This window comes from Capricornis sumatraensis, chromosome 10 (assembly GCF_032405125.1).
Source record: "Capricornis sumatraensis isolate serow.1 chromosome 10, serow.2, whole genome shotgun sequence".
NCBI lineage: Eukaryota > Metazoa > Chordata > Mammalia > Artiodactyla > Bovidae > Capricornis > Capricornis sumatraensis.
Genome location: NC_091078.1, coordinates 80,810,305 through 80,833,301, shown reverse-complemented (window position 1 = coordinate 80,833,301; position 22,997 = coordinate 80,810,305). Strand labels below are relative to the sequence as shown.

The 22,997-nt window shown below is 40.5% G+C and overlaps 1 protein-coding gene across 3 annotated transcripts in view; it reads left to right on the top strand.

Moving 5' to 3' along the window:
• The window catches only part of SLC25A26 (solute carrier family 25 member 26), a 144,085-nt gene that overhangs the window by 90,856 nt on the left and 30,232 nt on the right, over positions 1-22,997 (top strand). For 2 of the 3 annotated variants that reach the window (XM_068982511.1, XM_068982509.1), the window contains one exon: positions 17,122-17,166. The exons of the other annotated variant lie outside the window; for it this stretch is intronic. In XM_068982511.1, the coding sequence (XP_068838612.1) occupies positions 17,122-17,166 (45 nt within the window). The remainder of the gene's footprint in view (positions 1-17,121; positions 17,167-22,997) is intronic. 3 annotated transcript variants of the gene reach the window in all.

The following is a 22,997-nucleotide window of genomic DNA, read 5'->3' as shown; positions in this document are numbered from 1 at the left end:
GATGCAGTAGTAACTGAGATTGTTTCCTTAACTTCTCTTTCTGATTGTTCATTGTTAATTTGTAGAAATGCAACAGATTTCTGTATATTTTGTATCCTACAACCTTACCAAATTCATTTTTGAACCCTAGTAGTTTTCTGGTAGCTTCTTTGGTGTTTATATTTTGTACCTGGTGTGAGATGGGGTTCTGTTTTAGTCTTCTAGCCTCCCATAATGTAATATACTAGAACCTTTCTTTACCTTTTTATAAATTAAATTCTCTTATGTGTTGACATTTATTATTAGGTTAGTGCAAAAGTAATTGCAGTTTTCCATTGTTGAACTTTGCTGTTTGATATTGAAATACATTCTTAAATGTGATTATGTTATACATCATTTTAATGCATATTTCTCACTTTATTTTTTTTTGCTAATGACTTATTGCTGTTTGTTTTATATTTACCTTAGACTTAGGGAAATGATGTTAGACAAAAAACAAATTTCAGCTGTTTTCTTATTCTAGTTCAAAATGGGTCATAAAGTAGTGGAAACAATTTGCAACATCAGTAGTGCATTTGGCCCAGGAACTGCTAATGAATGTGTAGTCCAGTGATGGTTCTAGAAGTTTTGCCAAGAAGATGAGCACAGTGACTGGCCATTGGAAGTTGACAGTGACCAACTGAGAGGATCATTGAAGCTGATCCTCTTACAACTACAGGAGAAGTTGCTGAAGAACTCAGCATCAACCATTCTATGGTCATTCAGCATTTGAAGCAAATTGGAAAGGTGAAAAAGCTCGATAAATGGGTGATGCAAATTGAAAAAAAAATCATTTTGAAATATCTTCTCTTATTCTGTGCAACAACAAATCATTTTTGTATTGGACCGTGATGTGTGATGAAAAGTGGATTTTATACTATAACCAGCTCAGTGGCTGGACTGAGAAGAAGCACCAAAGCACTTCCCAAAGCCAAACTTGCACCAAAAAAAGGTCATGGTCACTGTTTGGTGGCTGCTTCCCGTCTGATCCACTACAACTTTCTGAATCCTGGTGAAACAATTGCATCTGAGAAGTATGCTCAGCAAATCAATGAGAAGCATTGAAAACGGCGATGCCTGCAGTTGACATTGGTCAACAGAAAGGGCCCAGTGCTCCTCCATGACAGTACGTGACCCAGTGTCACACAACCAACACTTCAAAAGTTGAACGAAGTGGGCTACAAAGTTTTGCCTCGTCCACCACGTTCACATGACCTCTAGCCAACTGACTACCACTTCTTCAATCATCTTGACAACTTTTTGCAGGAAAAATCCTTCCACAACCAGCGGGAGGCAGAAAATACTTTGAGTTCATTGAATCCCGAAGCATGGATTTTTACACTACGTGGATAAACAAACGTACTTCTCATTGGCAAAAATGTGTTGATTGTAATGGTTCCTATTTGATTAATAAAGATGTGTTTGTGTCTACTTACAACGATTTAAAATTCAGTCTGAAATTGCATTTACTTTTCACCATCCTAATACTTGGCTCACTATTCTGTTTTGTTAATAGTTCTATTTACATTTAGCCTACAAATGTATTGATTTGATTAAAGTTGCTTTTTAAGTATATTCTGATATACGAACAAGAATTCTGCTTCCCCCTACCCACCCCTTGCTCTTGTTTCTCAAAATACTCTTGGCTGTGCATGTATGTATCTTCTTCCATATAAATGTTAAGATCAATATACAGTTTTTAAAGGATTGCTGTATGACTGAAAGTTATATTCAGTGTGTATGTATTAAACTTGGGAAGACTGAGAAGAATGCAGTATAGTTTCTACATTTTTTCCAGACCTTATTTGATGTCCTCTGATAATCTTTCTATAGTTCTGTTCATAAGCATAGATCAGGTTTTGACTATGCTGTGTGTGTGTTGCTTTGTGCAGACTTTCTCTAGTTGGAGCGAATGAGGCCTTCTCCTTGTTGTGGTGAGTGGGTTTCTCATTGCGGTGGCCTCCCCTGTTGGGAGCATGGGCCCGAGGCAAGAGGGCTTCAGTAGCTGCAGCACACAGGCCCAGTGGTTGTGGCCGGGAGGCTCTAGGGTGCGTGGACTTCCCTAGTTGCGACACATAGGCTCAGTTGTCGTGGCTTGTGGGCCCTAGAGTGCGTGGGCTTCAGTAACTGTGCCCCATGGCCTGGCTGCCCCACGGCCTGGCTGCTTCTGGTGTGTGGAGTCTTCTCAGACCAGGGATCGACCCTGGGCCTCCTGCATTGCTATGCAGATTCCTGTCTGCTGCCCCACCAGGGAAGTCCTCACATAACTCTTGAATTTATCCCTAGGTTTTGTTACTACTGTGAATGGTCACCACCCCTACCCCACTTTTTTCTTTTTAGGAGCTTACGGATAAAACAGTTTTAAAAGGTATTGACTTTGTAAGTTTCTTGGTAACTAGTCATATTTCCCAATTTTCTGATTAAACCTAGAACCATTTTACTAGAAACTCTTGGGTTTTCTATGGCGTGAGAGTAAGAAGGGTTCTTTTTCCTTCTCCTTTCCTCTCCTCTTGTGCTCCTACTGGTTAGCTTATTTTCTTGTCTTAGTCTGTTCACAACCTTTAAGGAATATTGACTAACACTCTTGGCTGATGGCAGTATTATCTAGTGTCAGTTTTTCTTCATTTAATTGCTAAGGTTTTGGTTGGGTATAGGTTTATGACATGGACTGTTCATAAATCATGGCTTTTATCATTACATAATGACACTTAAAAACATACCATCTAGTCATTTTAACCTTCTAAACCTAATTTCTGTGCCTGTCCTTTTAAGTGTTTCTTCATAATTTTATTTTTAACAGAATATAACTGGGTCTATATAATGGAATAATTTTCTTTCTTCACCTGTTGTATAAATAATTTTTTTTTAACTTGCTTAATTATGCATTTTAACTTTTCGTTTCTTTGTTTCCTTTTTATTTTTGCTGATTTGATCAAGTTATTTTACACTTTATTTTTTGGGTGGTGGTTCTTGTTTAAAAATTTTCCTACACATTTCCATGCCATGATTAATTACCTTTTCTGTACTCATCATTAGAAATATTTACTTACTGTTATTTGAACATAAGACACTAGTAATTTCTCCCCCACAACTTGACTTCAGTATGACTTGCTCATTTTTATGCCTTTTCCAAGCCCCGCTGTCAGTAAAGTGAGAACTTGAGAATATTTTACTCTCTTGCCTAACTCGTACCCAGCTGGGATCTGTAGGATGCTTTTACTCCTATTTGTAGTCCCTCTCTCACCTCCTGGATTTTCCTGAGACAGTTTAATACTTTTACTTCAGTGGTTAGTAGATACTGCTTTGCCGTATGTATGTTTTGTTTGACGAATTCTGATCTAGAATTTATTGCATGCTGCCAGACAGTTAATAATTACTAACTTGGACTAAACTGTATTTAAAACTTTCCTATTTCATAATTCTAAAAAGCATTTTTTTTTAGCACCTTTGAAATTAAGATGTGCCGTATAATTGATAGCTTCCTAGAATTAGATTTACATTTGTCCTTTGCACTATTTGGCTTTCTTATGGTTAGTCGAGTCAGCGGAGTTGATCCAGATACATGAAACTGGATATAGGGAGAGGAAGCAAGTGCAAGAACAAAGCGTTTTCTTGCTCTTTCTGGTGTCCTCCCTTGGAGGGTCTTTGTTCTCATCCATTTGTTCTTCAGTCAGAGTTCTTGCACAGGTATTTTTCTATATGAGGCTGATGGGTGGTACATTTTCTGAGTATCCACCCACCCGTTTCACCTGCTAGATGTGGTGCTTGGGCATCGCTGTTTTCCTGTCAGTAGTCTGTTGGTATAGCTTCCTACATTGCGCTTGAGAAGTCAAGTGCCTGTCTGAATTCTCTCCTCTGTAAGGTCTTGTTACCTGCAAGCTTCAATTTTTTTTTTCCTTTCTTAAATTTCCTGAAATAGTTCAGGAATTTACAGTTATGTCTAGATTTGTGTCTAGGGTAAAGTGAGCTCTCTGAATCTGAAGATTAAGGTCCTTTTTTGGTCTAAGCAAATTTTCTTCTGCTATGTGTTCTGTTATTGTCTCTTCTCTATCTGTTCATATTTCTTCTGCTAGAGCTGCTGTTCCTCTCATTAAATCTATCTTCCAGATCTCTTATCTTTTTTCTCACGATTGCTGTTTTGCTGCTTTGAGCTATTTTTTTTCCATTTGACTTTCCAGGCCACGAATTTGGACCTTTGCCACAGTTCATTCTTTCCTTCAGTTTATATACTGTATGGTTTATTTGGAAACTCTAGTTTTTAGATGCAGGAAGACTTCTCTATGCTGTGGTTAAATCTCCCTCAGTTCTTCTTATTTTTCTGACCCATATTGACCTCTCTCACTTCAAGCAGCACTACTGTTTAGTTGTGGGTTTGCCCCCTTTGTCCTGACCAGTCACTGTCTTTTCGGATGCTCAGCCTGCTTGTATGTGGTCATATCTTTGTTGAAAGCTCGTCAGTGTCTGGTTCTGGTCTTGGCCTCTACTTGAGACCTGCCTTCCTCCTGTCCCAGGATCATCAGATCTCCATGGACCAGGGTTTTTCTAGTAGCGTTAATTTACAATCTTTGTTCCAGGCTTGTTCCAAGAGGCTGGTCCCCAGGCACTAGGCCCGGCTCGGAGGGAAGGAAAAAAAAAAGGCAGCATTTTCTAGTTCCCTCCTCTACCGTCCGAGGGATCCAAGCCCTCAATTTCATTTAGCTGTCTGCAGGCTCCAGGCCTATACCTGTTGTTGCGGCAGATAGATTGAAAATAGAATGGGGTTAAAAGGGGTTGAGTTCATGTCATCATATTTTCAGAATCTTCTTCAAGCCTGGATTGTTCATTTTTTCTCTCCTTAATGGCTGTTGATGCACTTTTGCTCAGACTTACCAACAATGGGGAGAAAAGCATTCGGCATGCAAGTTGGAAGATGTGTGGGATAAATTATAGCATAGTTCTCAGTTCCGCACCTTTCCCTGTAAGATGATCTGTTATACTTCGCTGCCTGTGGTTAAATGATTTGCAGCGCCTCCCTGCCCCATCGCTGTGTTTGGCAACGTGACTTAACTTGGTCAGTGGATGTATGTGAAAGTGACAGTGTTCTAGTTCTGAACAAAGCTACCAGGGGCATAACAAGTTTCTATCAGCCCTCTAGCTTCTGCCTTTTGCCTTGAGAATGGCATGTCGTAGGGAAGGTCTTTTCCTTCTGATTGTGTCTTAGAGTCAAAGCTACGGTTTTTCCAGTAGTCCTGTATGGGTGTGAGAGTTGGACCATAAAGAAAGCTGAGTGCCGAAGAATTGAAGCTTTTGAGCTGTGGTGTTGGAGAAGACTCTTGAGAGTCCCTTGGACTGCAACGAGGTCAAACCAGTCAATCCTAAAGGAAATGAGTCTTGAATAGTCATTGGAAGGACTGATGCTGAACCTGAAGCTCTAATACTTTGGCCACCTGATGTGAAGAACTGACTCATTGGAAAAGACCCTGGTGCTGGGAAAGGCTGAAGGCAGGAGGAGAAGGGGATGAGAGGATGAGATGGTTGGATGGCATCTCCAACTCAATGGATGTGAGTTTGAGCAAGCTCCAGGAGTTGGTGATGGACAGGGAAGCCTGGAGTGCTTCAGTCCATGAGGTTGCAAAGAGTCAGACACGACTGAGCAACTGAACTGAACTGAACTGTGAGAAGACATGGAGCAAAAGCTACAGCCTGGGGCACCCACAGCCACCCTACAGCTGACATGTCATGTGAATAGGAAAAACAACGTATAATGTGCCCTCTGAGATTTGAGGATTGTTTTGATACTGAAGCAAGGCTGACTGATAAAATCTGGTTTTATTTTTTGTTCTTTTTTTTTTTATTAGATAAGAAGTTTTTTTTCCCCCATCTTTAAAAAAAGTCTGTTTCAGACCCTAAAGTCTTATTTTCTTTCTCCTAATCTTTTAACTGAGTGATAAGCAGAAGCTAGTGTTGTAATTATAGTTAAAGACTAAATACCTATGGTAGAGTGTTCACAAATTATGTCATAGGACCCAACCTATGCAACCAAACTGGAAGAAAAGGTAACCAGTAAGTCGGGGCAGTGTCCTCTGGTAGTTTATTGCACTCGTTTATCTAATGCTTTAAACTCTACCCCGGATCATTCTGCTAGAAGCATAGCTTCTTTTCAGTTGTACAAAGTAGATTATTTATAGTTCTCAACACCTGGGTTTTTAATGCTGTTTTCAGCTGTCATAAATGGTATGAAGAGAGATAAGAGATAAGTGGAGAAGCATTCATAGAGTGGCTTTCAAAAGTTTTTGTTTCCTGGGATGTATGTGTGTGCGTACTTGCATATTTCGTCTTTTTGACTTAAATAACAAATAGAATGAATGGGATCTGTTTTTATTTTTTTCCCTTTTGTATTTAATTGATACTCACTTTTTTCTCATTATTCAGCTCTCAAAACATTGTTGTAGCGAATACTTTTAAGTTAATTGTCGATGAATGAAAAGAGTATTCACTGGACTATGAACCAGAATGCCTGAGTTCTACCGTTATCCTGCCACCAGCCTTATTTCCTGCCTTGTCTTCTTCCATTCCTTTTGCCTTTCTTGTATTCAGTTAGGTAATAAATAGTTACTGAGCACCGTCAGGCCAGGCAGTGGGAGATGATGAGAGGTAAGTGGACACCTCTGCCTTCCTGCCCGTATCAAGCTTACCGCCCTCTTTCCTTCTGCTCCTCTAGCCTCTTCCTTCTGACCATACCGTAGGCTGGTCAGCGCCCTACTGACGCTGAGGCTCCAGGTTGTCATTTTATGGTAATGGGGCTGCTTTTGAATTTGCTTTTACTATCGTTGGATTATTTTGGCGAGGTTGAGGGAGTTGCTGGGAGAGGAAAGAAGGAAGTGGGTGGGAGAGGTGGAAGGAGCAAGTGAGGTCCCTGCACAGCCTAACCACTATACAAACCTGTCCTTATTTTTCATAATTCTTTTCAAGTTGTAGTTTTGCCTACCCAAAGGATGTACCTGTGCAGTAGTGGTAAAGAAACCGCCTGTTAGTGCAGGAGACCAAGAAGCATGTGTTCGATCCCTGGGTTGGGAAGATCCCTTGGAGAAGAAAATGGCAAGCCACTCCATTATTCTTGCCTGGGAAATCCCATGGACATAGGAGACTGGTGGGCTGTGGTTCAAAGTGTGGCAAAGAGTTGGACACTGCTTAAGTGACTTTACCCACACACACACACACAAATGTTTTGAATATTAGGTGAGGTGTTTGTTTATTGCTCATGGTTAGTCTTTTAAATTGTATTAATCTAGTTTTTGTTTCTGAGAATTTGGAAAGCCATCGATTACAACATCTTTATTACCAAACACCAGATTGCTTCAGAAAGGAGCAAAACCCAGGTTAACTATGTGCCTTAGTTACCAAGGACAGTTGGTGATATAGTAAGTTAAATAATATACTGTCTATTGTAGAACTTCTTGAGGGATTGCCTACTCAGTTTTCCTTGCTTTCTGAGTCAAGAGCAAGATGGGCTGCTGGATGAGGAGGGAGCGGTAGGTGGGAGAGATAGCCAAACCCTTCTTGCTAAAGCCGTTCTCAGCCACAGAAAAACATCTCAAGAAAACCTGATTATATTTTGTAAGGGATTAAAGTTGCATACAAATGCTAACTGAGAACATGTTTGCTGACCCTGGGCCAGAGTTCTCACATCTTGACAGGAATTCTGATTTTGAAATTCTGAGTCTCAGACACCTCCCTCAACTACTCTCTGGCTGTTTTCTTAGAAGCCTTACACCAACACTGCCTAACGTGTTGGGAATGACTCTGTGAAGAACTGAAAATGAACGTCCTTTGCTTTTTATACCCAAAAAGAAAATTTCAGGTTTCATTACCGAGTCGTTCTAGGAGCTGAGTGATTACCTGAAGACTTATGGGGTTATCTGTAGTTCATTAAAGAAGTCAGTGAAAATAAATGGAAAGGAATCAGTGTGTATGCCTGTTTATTGACTGATTTTGGGTGTGCTGAGTCTCTTGCTGCATGTGCTTTTCCCTAGTTGTGGTAAGCAGGGGCTGCTCTAGTGACAGCGCACACGCTTCCCATTGCGGCGGCGTCTCTTGTTGCCCAGCACGGGCTCTAGAGCGTGCAGGCTCCGGTAGCTGTGGCGTGGGGGCTCAGTGCTTGCGGTTCCTGGGCTCTGGAGCACAGGCTCAGTAGTTGCGGCACGAGGGCTTAGGTGCCCCTCGGTATACGGGATCTTCCTGGAGCAGGGATCGACCAGTGTCTCCTGCATTGGCAGGCAGATTCTTTACCACTAATCCACCAGGAAAGCCCCTATGTGTATATATTTATGTAAAGATGGATTTTATTGAACTTTCTTAAAAATAAATGGAAAACTTTAAAAAATATTTCTAATTTTATTTCTTAAGAGTCTCAACTAACAAAAATAGTTTTTTTTTTAAATTGGTTACAACTAGTGTTTACTTGTGACCTTACATATATATTCCATAAGTCAGACTTATATTGGTAATTCTTGATACCATAATTCTGCTGCGTAAGTAATTGCTTATAGATCGCTGGAAGCAGGATTAAATCTTAATGCAAATGTTAAACATTTGCTCAGAGTCTGTTAATGCTGACTGCCGTGTTAGAATTATTCACTGGATACGTGAAAGCCAGTGTGATAATGTTGTTTTCCTTTTTATTAACTTGTTAAATGATAGCTCATGGAAGATATCTTTGTGCTCTGATTTTCCTGAATGTTAACACTAGGCATTTATAAGGGTGATTATGTTGATGAACGGTTAATGTTGGACCTTAGCCTTCCATGTTATTAGATATGTTCAGAAATTATATATTTACAATCTGTATATCTAGAATCTCCTGTGTATCAGAAATGAATGATTAAACAAAATAGTATCTTCTAAGGGAAGTAATTGGAAATCAACTATCATGGGATAGTTAAATATTATAAAATACTATGCATTGATCAGAAAAGATAATCATGGAGATTATATATTCACAATCTGTATGATATATCTAGAATCTCCTGTGTGTCAGAAATGAATGATTAAACAAAATAGTATCTTCTAAGGGAAGTAATTGGACATCAACTATCATGGGATAGTTAAATATTATAAAATACTATGCATTGATCAGAAATGATAATCATGGAGATATCTCCATGGAGACATTGTTTAGGGAAGAATTTAAATTTTGGAACTATATGTATACTACTGTTTAATTGAGGGAGAAAAAAACCTTTGTTGAGATAAATGAGAAGCTGTATCCCACACTATTAATGTCTCTTAGCTTTGGTTTAACTGGAGACGGGAAGCCCTTTTTGACTTTTAGTTCTAGGCTGCTTTAATTCTAGTATATGGATTTTGATAATGAGAAGTTAATTGTGCTTTGTGCTTCCAAGTTGTGTTAAAGAATCTGCCTGCCAGTGCAGGAGACACGGGTTTGATCCCTGGGTCAGGAAGGTCCCCTGAAGAAGGAAATGGCAACCCACTCCAGTATTCTGCCTGGAAAATCCCACAGACAGAGGAACCTGGTGGGCTACATTCCCATGGGGTTGCAAGAGTCAGACACGACTTAGTGACTAGACAACAATTGTGCTTCACTTTTATAGTTTTTTTTTTCACTTAATAAAAACTTAAGTCATACATAAGGTAAAGTAACAGTATAATGAACCCAAAGTGCTCATCATCAGACTTTGACAGTTACCAGTAATCTGTCATTTTTATTCATCTCTTATCTCAACCCACTCTTCACTGCTATTGTATTTTTCATAGTGTATTTGTAGATGGCATTTGTATACGTTGAAATGCACACATCATAGGTATGCACTTTCAAGAGAGGATATATTCATAATCCACACCCTATTATGATATTGAATATTACCATATCTCTAGAATGTTTTCTGATATCCCATCCCAGTTATTCTTCCCATCAGGTTAGTTTTCCCTTTCCATAGAGCTTTCTATAAATAGAGTCTTGCAGTATAAATCCTTTTTGTGTGTCTGGCTTCTTTTCCTCAGCATAGCGTAGGTGAGAATCATCAGTGTTACAGCATGTATCAGGAGTTCTTTCCACTTTATTCCTAATATTTCATTGTATGAATATACCACAATTTATATAGCTTTTTTTCTGTTGATGGTCGTTACCTATGTGATGAAGGCTACTTTGACATACATGTACCGATCTTACCATAGATATACATTGTTACTGTTCTTGAATAAATACGTAGGAGTGGAATTTCTGGATCAAATAAAAGCTCAGCAAACTCCTTTTGAAAGGGACTGTCCCATTTTAAGTTCCCACTGGAAAAATATGAGAGTTGTGGTTGCTTAACTGAGGTGGTGCAGTGGTAGAGAAGCCGCCTGTCAGTGTAGGAGAGGCAAGAGATACGGGTTCCATCCCTGGGTTGGGAAGATCCCATGGACAGAGGAGCCTGGTGGGCTACAGTCCATGGGGTCACAAAAAGTCAGACACGACTGAGCTACTGAGCTCACCCTACTGTTCTCCTTCCTGAGTCCCATAACTTTTAAACTAGTTTTTGTCTCTCTAAGTTTGCATAGTCTAGCTATTTCATACAGATGGAATCATATACTATTTGTACGTTGTTTCTGACTTCACTCCGCATAATGTTTTCAGGGTTCATCCATATTGTAGCATGTGTATCGGAACTTCATTCCTTTTTATGATGGAATAATATTCCATTGTATGGATAGATCACATTTATTGATTAATTTGTTGATGAACATTTGGGTTATTTGGTTATTGTCAATATTGCTGCAGTGAAGATTGTTGTACACATATCTGTTAAGTCCCTGGTTTTGGCTGTACCTTAGAGTGGAATTTCCAAGTTGTGTATTTAACATAGTTGGGGCAAACACTGGATTGTTTTCTCAGTATGCTTTGATGAACGCTTCCTTGCTGACTGATGATGTTGACTGTCTTTCCTGTGCTTATATTACTGAATTGTATAACTTTCTTGGTGAAATGCTTGTTCAAGTCTTCTATGCATTGTAAAAAATTGGGTTTTTTTCTTTATTTTCTTTGTCTATGTTGTTAAAGAAAGTTCTTTATTCTGAATAGAAGTTCTTTTTAAGGTATGTGTTTTGTGAATATTTCCTTTCATTCTGTGACTTGTCTTTTTAGTAACCGTATTATTTAAAAATTGTGAAAAATGTTAACATTGTAATAAAATATACATACATGTCATTTTAACCATTTTGAAGCGTACAATTCAGTTGTATTGTTTTCACATAGTTTTGCAGTTGTCTTCAAAACACTTCATTTTGCAAACCTGGAACTCTTTAACTTCTTTAATAATCATTAAACAACAACTCCCCTTTCCCATCTTATGCCAGTCACCCCCTGCTCCACCCCTGGCAGCCGCCATTCTGCTTTGTCTGTCTGTGAATTTGACTGTGTTTGATACCTCATGTAAGTGGGATCCTTCAGTATTTCTCTCCTTCTGACTGGCTTCTGTTACTTACTGTAATGTCTTCCAGTTCCATCTGTTCTGTAGCATGTCAGAATTACCTTCTTTTTAAGGCTGAGCAGTACTTTGTTGTCATGTATATGCCATATTTGGGTATCCTTTTGTCCGCAAGTGGGCACTTGGGTTGCTTCCAGCTTTTTGCTGTTTTGAATAATGCTACTGTGAATATAAATGTACACTTCTCTTTCTGAGACTTTGCTGTCACCTCTTTAGTGTATATCCCCAGAAGTAGGCTTGCTGAATCACTTGGTGACGTTATTGTTAGTCTTTTCGGGACCCTCCATACTGTTGTCTGAGTGACGGCACCGTTTTACGTTCCTGCAGCCTGTGGGTTCTGGTTTCCCCACATCCTTGTCCACACGTGTTTGCTTCCTTCCCTCTTTCCCTCTCTCCTGTTCCCTCTTTCTTTCATAGTAGTTTCATAATGAACGGTGTCATTTTGCTTTTCTCTTTTCCCTAATGACTAGTAATGTTGAATATCTTTTCATATGCTTGCTGGCTGATTGTATGTCTTTTTGTAGAAATGTCTAGTCAGATCCTTTGCCCATTTGAAAAATAGGGTGTTTTGGTCCCTGTTGAGTTGTAGAAGTTGTTTATGTATTCTGAACATTAACCCGTTAATGGATTGATGATTTGAAAATATTTCCTCCCGTTTCATAGGTTGCCTTTTCAAGCTGTTGATTTTGTCCTTTGATGCGACATTTGAAATTTTAACGTAGTTGTTTGTCTAGTTTTGTCTGGTTGGTCTGGTCTTACTTTCGTTACCTGTGGAGTGGTGTGATATTCAGGAAGGGATTGCCAAAGCTAATGTCAGGAAGGTTTTCCCTCTTGTAGGAGTTTCACGGTTTTAGGTCCTGCCTTTAGAGCTTTTATTGTTTTTTTTTCCTTTGATTCATTTTGAGTTACTTTCTGTATGTGGTGTAATGGAAGGCTCAAACTCGATTCCTTTGTATGTGTATATCCATTTTCCTAACATTGTGTGTGTGTATGTGTGTGTGTGCACGCGCGCGTTTGCACTCAGTTGTGTCCAACTGTTTGCAACACCTTTGCGATGCCATGGACTGTAGCCCACCAGGCTCCTCTGTCCATGGGGTTTCCCAGGCAAGAATAGTTGAATGACTTGCCACTTTCTCCTCTAGGAGACCTTCCTGGCCTAGGGATCAAACTCATGTCTCTTGTATCTCCTTCATTGCAGGCAGACTCTTTACCACTGAGCCACCAGGGAAGTCTTTGAGGAAGTTGTCTTTCCCCATTGAACGGTGCTGGCACTGTTGTTAGAGACCATTGAACACATAGGCAGGGGTTTAATTCGGGACTCTCCTCCTGTTCCACTGTCTGTGTCGTTGCCACTGCCGCACTGTTTCGCTTAGTGTATATTTGCACAAGTTTCAATACTCTTGGTGCTCTTGCCTCTGAGATTAACTTTTACTTGAGAATCAAACTGCTCACTGTATCTCCTTCCCTAATTTAGATTTTGTTGCTCTTGTGTCCACTTAGTGCTGTATTTGGAAAGATATTTCCAGAATTTTAGTATGGTTAATAGACCTTAAGGGTGAGTCAATTTTTTCTACTTTTAGGTTAATTTCCTTTATTAGGTATACATTCTGTTCTCTCTATATAGTTGTGTGTAAGTGAATTATAGTTGCTAAATTAAAAAAAAATCAATATGTATTATTAGAATTCTTTGCTGGTATGTCAAATGCTGGCAGACCAGATTTGAATGAGTCTCTCTCTCTTTTTGTATAAAAGAATACTAGTCACTTTGGGGAAAAATAGTTTCTGGTCTTCAGATTCATTTGTCCTTGGTTACCACTGGGCTTGAGTGGAAAAAGCCAGAATATTTAATGGGAGAACTGGCCTTATTATCTTTGCCAACACTAGAATGGAAAACCTGAAATCAAACACAGAAATTTAGACACTGTCTTGCAACAGAAAGGAGACTCCCCTTTGGGTCACTTGTACAATCCATTGTGTTCTTTGCAGCTTACAATCAGGTCTTTTTTTTTTTTTTAACATGTTGATATTCTATTAATAATTTAGAAGATTATTGAGATACAGAATTCTAGAGCAAATGAGTCTTTAGAAATCATATCCTCATATTCCTTCAGTTATATTGTAAATCACATTATTTGATCAGGACTATAGGGTTATAGGCATTTGTCAGCACTGACTGGCTTCAAGGATAATTCTAGTAGAAACACTTGGTAATAGGTAAAGTGTGCCCATAATGTAATTTTTGTACCTTCTTTATTTCATTAGTAATGCCCAACACTTCCTTTCCCTGTTTACCGTTCAGCTTTCACTTTCTCTGCTTCACATGGAACCCTTACATGCACTCTTGTGTAGAATTATTGCTGTGTTTATTACCAGTGGAATCCATGGTGAATTCTAGCAGATTCCCCCCCACCCTACATCTGCCTCTTTGATGGTCGTTGGGTTTACTGCTGCTCACTTATTAGTGCCCTGGGTCTTAACAGCCTTATTCAAACAAAACATCTTAAATGGAGGCATTAAAAAGGTCACAACAGTGAGCCGTTTTTGTAACTTTCGGTGCGATAAAATGGGTATGTGGTGTTTTGGAATACAAGACCTCTGAGTGCAGCTATTCATTTTCTTCATCTATAAAACAGTTTAGAATAACAGCTTACATCTGTTTAGGGTTTAAAATTCCACGTTTTGAAGAAACGTCGTTGTTTTGAAACTGCAAACCAGACCTGGGGAGGGAACCCGCGTTCTGCCTGGCCCATGTTCTGGAGAGTTGGGAGTGTCTGTCTGAGCTGTGGAGCCGTTTGCTGGCAGTACGACTGTAACATGTGTGGAGCACATTTCATTATTTCTTCATATTGTAAATGACAAGACACATTCAATATGAATTTGACTTGAAGAACGTTTGAAACATTTTCACACATCAGGAGTTTATCTTATGAAGGATATTTCGTTACCAGAAGTCAAAAATACATTTAATTATTCAAGCATTTACAGCGCATTTAATTACCTGAGACTGTCAGTTAATCTTGTTTTAGAGTAAAGTTGGGATTTACTGTCGGCTGACTTTTTGAAGTAAACACTTTGTGGAATAGTTTTGGCCATTTCAAATGTGTGATTTCAGAATTACTTCTTTAAATTGAAGTAACAAATTAATGAATAACTCTTAATAGAGAAAAATGGGCAAAATGTCCATCTGTAGTATTCAAAATCTGGTATTTTTATTAAGTACCAAAAAAGTGCCAATAACATGCAATGTAGTTTTATGGGTTAATTTTAATCAAGAAGTGAGGAAAGCTAGCATGGACCATTGCAATAAGTTATAAGGTGTTTTTCATCTTATAACTGTGACATATGTATGTTCTTGTTAAAGTATAATGTATTTACATTTGGGAGGAGACAGCACAAAGAAGAAAATTAAAATCATCTATAGTCCCACATTTCATACTCTTCATGGAGTTCTCAAGGCAAGAATACTGAAGTGGTTTGCCATTCATGAGAAGGGGGCGACAGAGAATGAGATGGTTGGGTGGCATCACGGACTCAATGGACATGAGTGTGAGCAAGCTCTGAGATAGTGATGGACAGAGAACCCTGGTGTGCTGCAGTTCATGGGGGTCACAGAATCAGACAAGACTTAGCGACTGAACCAAAACAGTAATCCCACTAACTCTTAGTCCTCTTTGGCATTTTGTTACATACTATAAATTTTTAAAAATGGTGGTCCAGTGGTTTGCACTCAACACTTCCATTGCAGGGGGCCCAGGGTTGATCCCTGGTTGGGGAACTGAGATCCCCCAAGTGTGCAGTACAGCCAAAAAAAGAAAAAGAAAAGTACCGTCAGTTTTTTTGGGTTTTGATAATTTAATTGAAAATATAGCACTCTAGAGTCAGAATGGACAGTGTCAGATGCTTTCATGCTTTGGTAACAAAACCTCAACTGAATTTATCTCCTATTATGGTACTCTGATGTACAGGATGGCGTGCTGCTTAATTATGGAGATGACAGACTTCTCTGAGACTCTGTTTCTCAACTTAGTTCAGTGACACAGGCGTTTTTATCTTTATTGTTTTCCTCACTGCCATTTCCTACCTGAATGGACGGCTGACTTTCTTTCTGTGGACACTGTCAAGCCCAGGGCCATTATTTCTTCAAGCAGAGGAAGAAGCTGATGCTAGACTCTTAATTTCTGATTAAATATAAATATTTTAGAAATAAGTTAGCACTCTTAATTCATGGGAAGATAAATACTCATTAATCCCTTCAACACTGTGGTCTACACACACACATGCACACGCACACACCCACACACCCACCCCTGTGCCTGTCGCTACTGGTCAGAGTCCACATGCACCCTTCACGGGCAGCTGACCTGGGCACAGAGCAGCAGTACTGGGGCCGTAGTCTGCTTGAGCAGAATCCTCTCTTTCTCAGGACCAGTGCACAGTGTGTGCAGATTACCTAGGCTACTGGGGAGGGTCCCCTGGAGTTCAGGTATTTTTATTTTAGGAATTATGAAGGTGGGGTCCTTTTTTTTTAGAATTTTAGAAGATTTAATTAAAAGCACGTGGATTATACTGGAGGTGAGTTTATATGCAGATAAATCCAGTTTGGATGTCTTTTAGGTAGACTAGTAGTCAGATGGTCTGGGCTTCTTACTTCTTAACACTTTGTCTTTGGGCAAGTTAAACAGCATCTCTGAAGCTCCATCCCTCATCTGTAAAATGGGGATGGTAATGATACCTGTCTCACAGGGTTGTTGTGAGGATTCAGTGAAATCAGAACTATGAAGTGCTGATGGACACAGTTCCTGGCATGTGAAACGTGCTTGGCAGGAACTAGCTTATCAATACACATCTGATTGTAAGTCTTTAAGTGCCATGATTGTCTTCATTGCTAGAGATGACTCTTGCCCCTGATGAAGCTTGAGACTAAATCAGGCTCTCAGGCCGCCTCTGCTCCTGTCTGCTCAGAGCCCTCACTCATCCAGCACGGAGAAGCGTTGCTTCCTTCCCACGCCTGGGCTCTGGCCCCAGATCCCTCTTCTCAGCTTCCCCCTGCAAGTGGCTCTGCCTGCCTCCTCCTCCCTCTCTGCTGCGCTGGCCCTCCATCCACTCTGCTTTCCTTCCTTCCGCCCCCTCCATCCCTTCTCTCTCCCTCCTCCTCTTTTCCCCTCTCCCCTTTCTTTCCTGCTCTCCCCTCCTTTCCTCCACTCCTCCTCCTGTCCTGCCTCAGCCCCATTCTCTTTCCCTCTCCCAGTTTCTCTCCAGCCCTGACACCTGGCCTGCTGAGGAGTGGACAGCTAGAACTCTAAAGCGGAGAAATGTCATGTCTTTAAAGCTTTATTACCTGTGATGGAAAATATTTATTTTCTTGTTTATTTTTCAGTTGCCAGACTTTCATATTGCACTTCTATTTCAGTTTTAAGAGGCATCATTTTATATCCCTTGTGCTTAAAAAGTCAGTAGATTCTACAAGCAGTTACTGGTTAATTCTGTACTTAAAAATTTGTTTAATGGTAATTTTTTTATGTATATAAATTTAAAATGAAATAATGTTTCTGAATAATAATTATAAGTTCATATAGTCATGCTAAGCAAACTGATCTTTCTGGACTAATTTATTTGGTTTTCTTTTTTTTCTCTTCAGATTCCTTTCTCATTGGTCCAGTTTCCCCTGTGGGAGTCCTTAAAAGTAAGTTTCCTGATCCTCATATAAAATCGCTGTCTAATTATAATAAATACCCACTAGTTTCAGCGTGGAATACTGGAATATTATATTGATTATTGATTTAAAAACTCAAAATTATTGAGTTGGAGACACTTGGTGAGTGGGACTTACATGCCAGTAAACTTGTTTTGAACTTGTTCAGGTATCTCTGGTGTATGGGGAAGACGCATATGGCAGGCGTAACTGAAATCCTGAGATGTTCAGGAAAACTTGACTTTCCTGTGTGTTGTAGCTCCTTTTTTACCCAGTTAGTTTTATTTTTGTTCGCTGTGTGTGTGTAGAGGTTAAGGAATATCAGTAAGGGTAAATGGAAAAGAAAGGAAAGCCAGGCTCTGAATATTTATAGGCCTCGGAGGCACGACCTCCCTGCCCTGCGCTCCCCCCCCCCAATCTAGCAGTGGGCGGGAGGGGACGCAGCGGGGGCCCTGGCTTCTGCAGGTCCCTTCTGTCTTCCGTCTTCCGTGCTCACCAGGCTTAGGAACCCTCACTGGGGAGGAGCAGAGTGCAGGGAGTCAGCCGTGAGGAATGTCACGCGAGGTCTAAAAAAACCAGCTAAATGAATGTGTGAAAGGCGTTATTCAAAACATGAAGAGATGTTGTATTTGTTTTTCATCTTTTAGTGCAGTGATTTTGAAAATTGTGGGCCATGCTGTGACTTGTGTGCTTGTTTGCCAGCATTTTAAAGATAACAGTAAAATAGAAAATAATAGCATCTTGTGAGGTAAGGTTAATAAGTCTTATTTTGTCAAACTTCAGGGTTGTGTGTGCATATATGCACACGTCTGTGCCCTGGCTTGCAATGTGAAATGTATTTTTCACTGTGGATAATGATCAAAAAAATTTGAAAGCCTTTGTGCAAATGAAAATGGTTTAGAAATGACCAAGCTGTAAAATGGCAAAGTACCTAGGTAGGCATTTGATAATCCAAAAATAAAGGAATAACTCTCATTACTGTATAGCATTAATAATCATGGCATGCTCAAAGAAAATGTCTTTGGAAGTGTAGCAGTTATTTGGACTCTGAAAAATAGTCTGTTAAGGTCATACACTAAGGATAATAAAATGAGACAAAACGTTACTCATAAAAAATAAGCTCTTCAGTATTTAGTATTGAGAAACACTTCTTATAAGTGGTCTGATTTTTAAGGAGTAATGCAGTTCGTTTAACGTGGGTTTTGGGGTCTTTCATGGTTGTTTGTTTTTGCTTTTACTGTTTTCTGTGTGGCACACGGGGAAAATGAATTTCTCTGGCAGTGTTTCCAGGCGTGATGTAACAGCCATCCAATGAGAAGGTCACATTCCATAAGCATAACAGCTCTCTTTTTTTGTGTGTGACAAAAGAACAACGAAGCAACAGCTGTCCCGAAAACAAGACTCACTTTATTAGTGTTTCAGTAACCAGCATTCACGTGGCTTCTGCACACTCACTGACATCCCCAGGCCCGGTCTCTGCCTAGGAATGTTTGAGGCCCAAAGAGGGAAAACGCATGGGGCTTATTTCTTTTCAGTACTCAGGACATTTGTAGTATGGTAACTAGTTAAGAAATGTCTAGAATTTTTCAGAGTAATCATAGATTCCAATGTTGGGCTTTAATACTTTTCTTTGAGCCAGTGTTCAGATGCTAAGGTTTTTTTATTTTCAAGTCAGATGTATTAAGGTATAATCTTCATATAGGAAACCTCTGTAAGTGTACGTTTTTATAGGTTTTGGCAAATGAGTACCACCCTAAACATGATATAGAATATTTGTAGGTTTCTCTTTTCCAGAATCTCATATAAATAGAATCACACATGGTGTAGTATTTTGTGCCTAGCTTCTTTCATTTAATGTGATGCTTTTGAGATTCATTTCTGTTTCATCCCGTACTTGTAGTTTGCTCCTTTTCGACAATGAGTATACCTTGTGTGCATATACTATAATTTGCTTAGCCAGTTACTAGTTGATACGCCTTTGAGTTGTTTTCAGTTTTTGATGATTATGGATGAAGCTGCTATATATATTTGCATAAGGATATTTTTGTATGGACATATGTTTTTGTTTCTCTTGGTTAAGTACTGAGAAGTGTGATTGCTGGATCTTACAGAGAATATAAGGTTAAGTTATTAAACTGTCACAGTGTTTTCCAAAGTAGCTGTCGCATTTTTCTAATAATGTATGAGAGTTCCTGTTGCTCTCCACCCATGCCATTGCTTATTATTAAAGTTTGGCCTTTCTGATAGTTGGGTACTGGTGTCTTTATGGCAGGTTTTTGTTTGTGTTTGTTTTTGATTGTTGCCACACCACTCTGCATGTGGGATCTTAGTTTCCTGAGTAGGGATAGAATCCATGCCCCCTTAGTGGAAGTGCAGAGCCCTACCCTCTGGACTGGTGGGGAATTCCTCATTGCAGGTTTTGTTTATTTCGGTTGGGCTGGAGCTTCGGTGTGCGGGGCGCCCCTTTGCTGCGATGCAAGGGCTTCTCATCGTGGTGACTTCTCTGTGGAAGCACAGACTCTTGGTGCACCAGCTTGAGTGGCTGAGGCACACGGGCTTAGCTGCCCGTTGGCTGTGTAATCTTCTCAGGTCAGGGATTGAACCCGTGTCCCCTGTGTTGGTGGACGATTCTTATCCACTGTACCACCAGGGCGGTTCCCTCGTTGCAGTTTTGATTTGCATTTTTCTCAGGGCTAAAAAATGTTCAGCATCTTCTCATATATAATTTTTTTTTTTACATAGATAAAATGTGAAATCATAGTGCTTTGTAGAAGTAGGTAATTTTTGGCATTCTTTTATTTTTGTATTTATGATTTTTATCAAGTAAAACTTGCTTCTGCAGCCATGGAGACACTGTATTATATGCAGGAGTTTCTTTCTGTTATGTTTAGGGAGAAATACTGCTCAGGAAGATTTTTCTCAGCAAGGACTTTGGCACATTGTGTGCACATTATGCTGTAACGTAGTGGGAATCCGAGATAGGGTCTAGCCACCATCACCTTAAACTTATTCTGCCTAAAACTGATGGAATCACCTTCTAAAATCACTTCTCCCTGTCTCCTTGATTTCTGTTAATCATACTGCTATTCTCCTGACCCCTTAGTCTCAAATCCCAGATTAAATCTGATTCTCGGGTTCTATATCACTCACCAAGTTGTGTTCACTAAGATTTTTTGGAACCTGTGGTATCCTTTGTTTTTATCAGATTCTTACTAATTTGTGCCTGAACTAAGTTAACACTCTGATCGATATTCTACACACTGAATTTGTGTGATCTTCCTTAAACGTCTCTTTGAAGTTCCCAGGAATGTGTAACTTTCTAAAATTCTAAAACATGAAGTTGTTGGCACTCAAGGATATCCACCTTGTGTCCTTAATTGGTTTCTACAGCTCCCTTCCCCAGTAGTTTTTTTCTTTTTTTGCTCTTCCTCCCTGCCTTCCTTTCCTTCTAACCAGAATAGGCTCCTTACGCCCCTTTTCTTTGGCTTCTCTCTGAAATGCCTTTTCACAGATAAATGCATATGCGTCTTTTAAAGCCAGCTCAGTTGTTTTTCTCCAGCCTGAAGTCTTCCAAGCCAGACCCTGAAGACTTATCCGTATATCTAACATCTGTCTGTATTGCTGACTGGTGTTTAATCATGTGCTGTGTTGTGTATAAAATGTCTTAGAGGTGAGCCGTGGTGCCTTCTCATAAGGCCCCAGCCCCTTCCATGGATAGAAAAGTGACTGATGCCATTAGTGTCCATGCCTGCCTCCTGTGAGCGCGACACTGTGCCCTTTCACAGTGGTTCAAGATGAGTCAGGTGTGCCTGATGCCCTTGAGGAGCTTGTAGTCTGTCAGAGAAGTGCACACTCACAGATAACCCCGTGGCCAGGTGTCTATGACTGACCCACCAAAGGCAGTGTGGGGGGGCAGCCCTTCTGACTCCCCGAATCATATCACTGCACTACCTCGTTTCTTAGATTTTCTTGATTTTTTTATAGTTCACATACTTACAGCAAAGATTTAGATGAAAGACTAAACCACATAAAGATGGATTTCCCTGGTGGTTCAGTGGTTAAGACTTCCGCTTCCAACGCAAGGGATGCAGGTTTGATCCCTGGTCGGTGAGCTAAGATCCCACATGCCTTGTGGCCAGAAAAACAGAACATAAAACAAGCAGTGCTGTAAGAAATTTAATAAAGACTTACAAAACAACAACCATAAAGAGAAGGGGAAGTAAAGGGGCTCAATCATCATATCTAGAATCCCTGCACAAATAATTTTCCTTGAAGGTTTATGTTGACTTTGGAACTCTCCGGCAGCCCAACAGGAGGAGAAGTGAGCTAGGTGACATGGTTCTATTACCCAGCAAATGGCCAAAGCATGCCATTCTACTTTGTTTCTTGGCTTTGGATGCCATATCGGTGTGGATAACTTGCACGTTGACAGCTCTGTCATGGACCCCCTGCTCTGAGTTACAGCCTCACATGACCAGTGTCCTCGGGGACATCCTTGTCAAGGTGTCTCAGGGGAAGCGGTTCAGAATACAACACTTGGTTTGTATTCCCCTTTTCCCCAGCCTGTTCCTTCCTAGATGTCCCATGCTCAGTAAAATAGCACAAATGTCTGTTCCTTGCCAAAGCAGAAACTTGAGAATGACTCCATGGTTCTCTCTTTCCGTCGTCATCCCAGCCCATCACCAACGCTGCTGTTGGGACCTAGTCTCTAACTCAACCTGCTGTCTGAACTGCTGCGTTGGCCTCTCCGAGGGTCTCCCTGATGGTATTCGTGCTTTTGTAAAATATCCTGTCTTCACGACAGCCAGGATGATCCTTTACAGAAATAGATCTTAGCACTCGCTGCTAAAAGCCTCCAGTGACAGCTCTTTGAAAGAAGAGTAAAATGCAGAGTCTCAGCTGTGGCTGGCGGGGTCCCACGTCCTCTGGGCCCCCTGCCTCGCTGACCTTCCCCCAGCACCCGCCTGCTGCGCGCCCCGCCCGCAGCCCCTCTGGCCTCCCTCTGCTCTGTCTGGGCTTGCCAGGCCGCGCCTCACCAGAGGGCCTTTACGTGCATTGTGCTCTCTGCCAGAAGCGTTCGTTATCCATTCTCCGCTTTGTTCCTGGGTGCCTACTGTGTGCCTAGGGCCTGGGGCCGTGGTGATCTGGAGGGCTGACGGAAATCCCTTCCCTCCTCACTCTGGCTCTTCGCTGGGCTTTCTTGGTGTCCAGATCATTTCCTAGGTCTCAGATCATGTCACCACAGAGAGGCTTTCCTTCCCTGTCCACCCGTCTTTAAAGTAGGACTTTCCCATCTTGCCTGCTCAATAAACACAGCACCTGTTTATTTCCTTCTTGGCATTTTAATAATTTGTTTATAAGCTATGTTAAATGATGAGTTTATAAGTTTAATAGTTAAGCACGTATTGTCACTTCAATTCTTATAAGAAACACATTGTGTGTAGAATAGATGTTACATGCCGGGGTGGGTATTGTGCTAAGCGGTATACTGTATATCCCTTAGCCTCTTATTCACATGACGTACAGCTCAGGAAAACAGGGCTTGTCGTCATCCCCACTAACACAGAGAAACCGGGTCTCAGAGATTGTATTTCATCTCCCAAATCAGGTCCTTGGTTTTCCACCCAGCACCCTTTCACCATGTTAACATTGTGTCTATTACTACAATTACTAGTAGTCATGAATAGTCACGATAATTAGCATTTATCGTAGTTACAGTGTGCCCAGCCCTGTGGTAGCCACTTTCCATGGATTGTTGTTCAGTCGCGCAGTGGTGTCTGACTCTTTGCGACCCCGTGGACTGCAGCACACCAGGCTTTCCT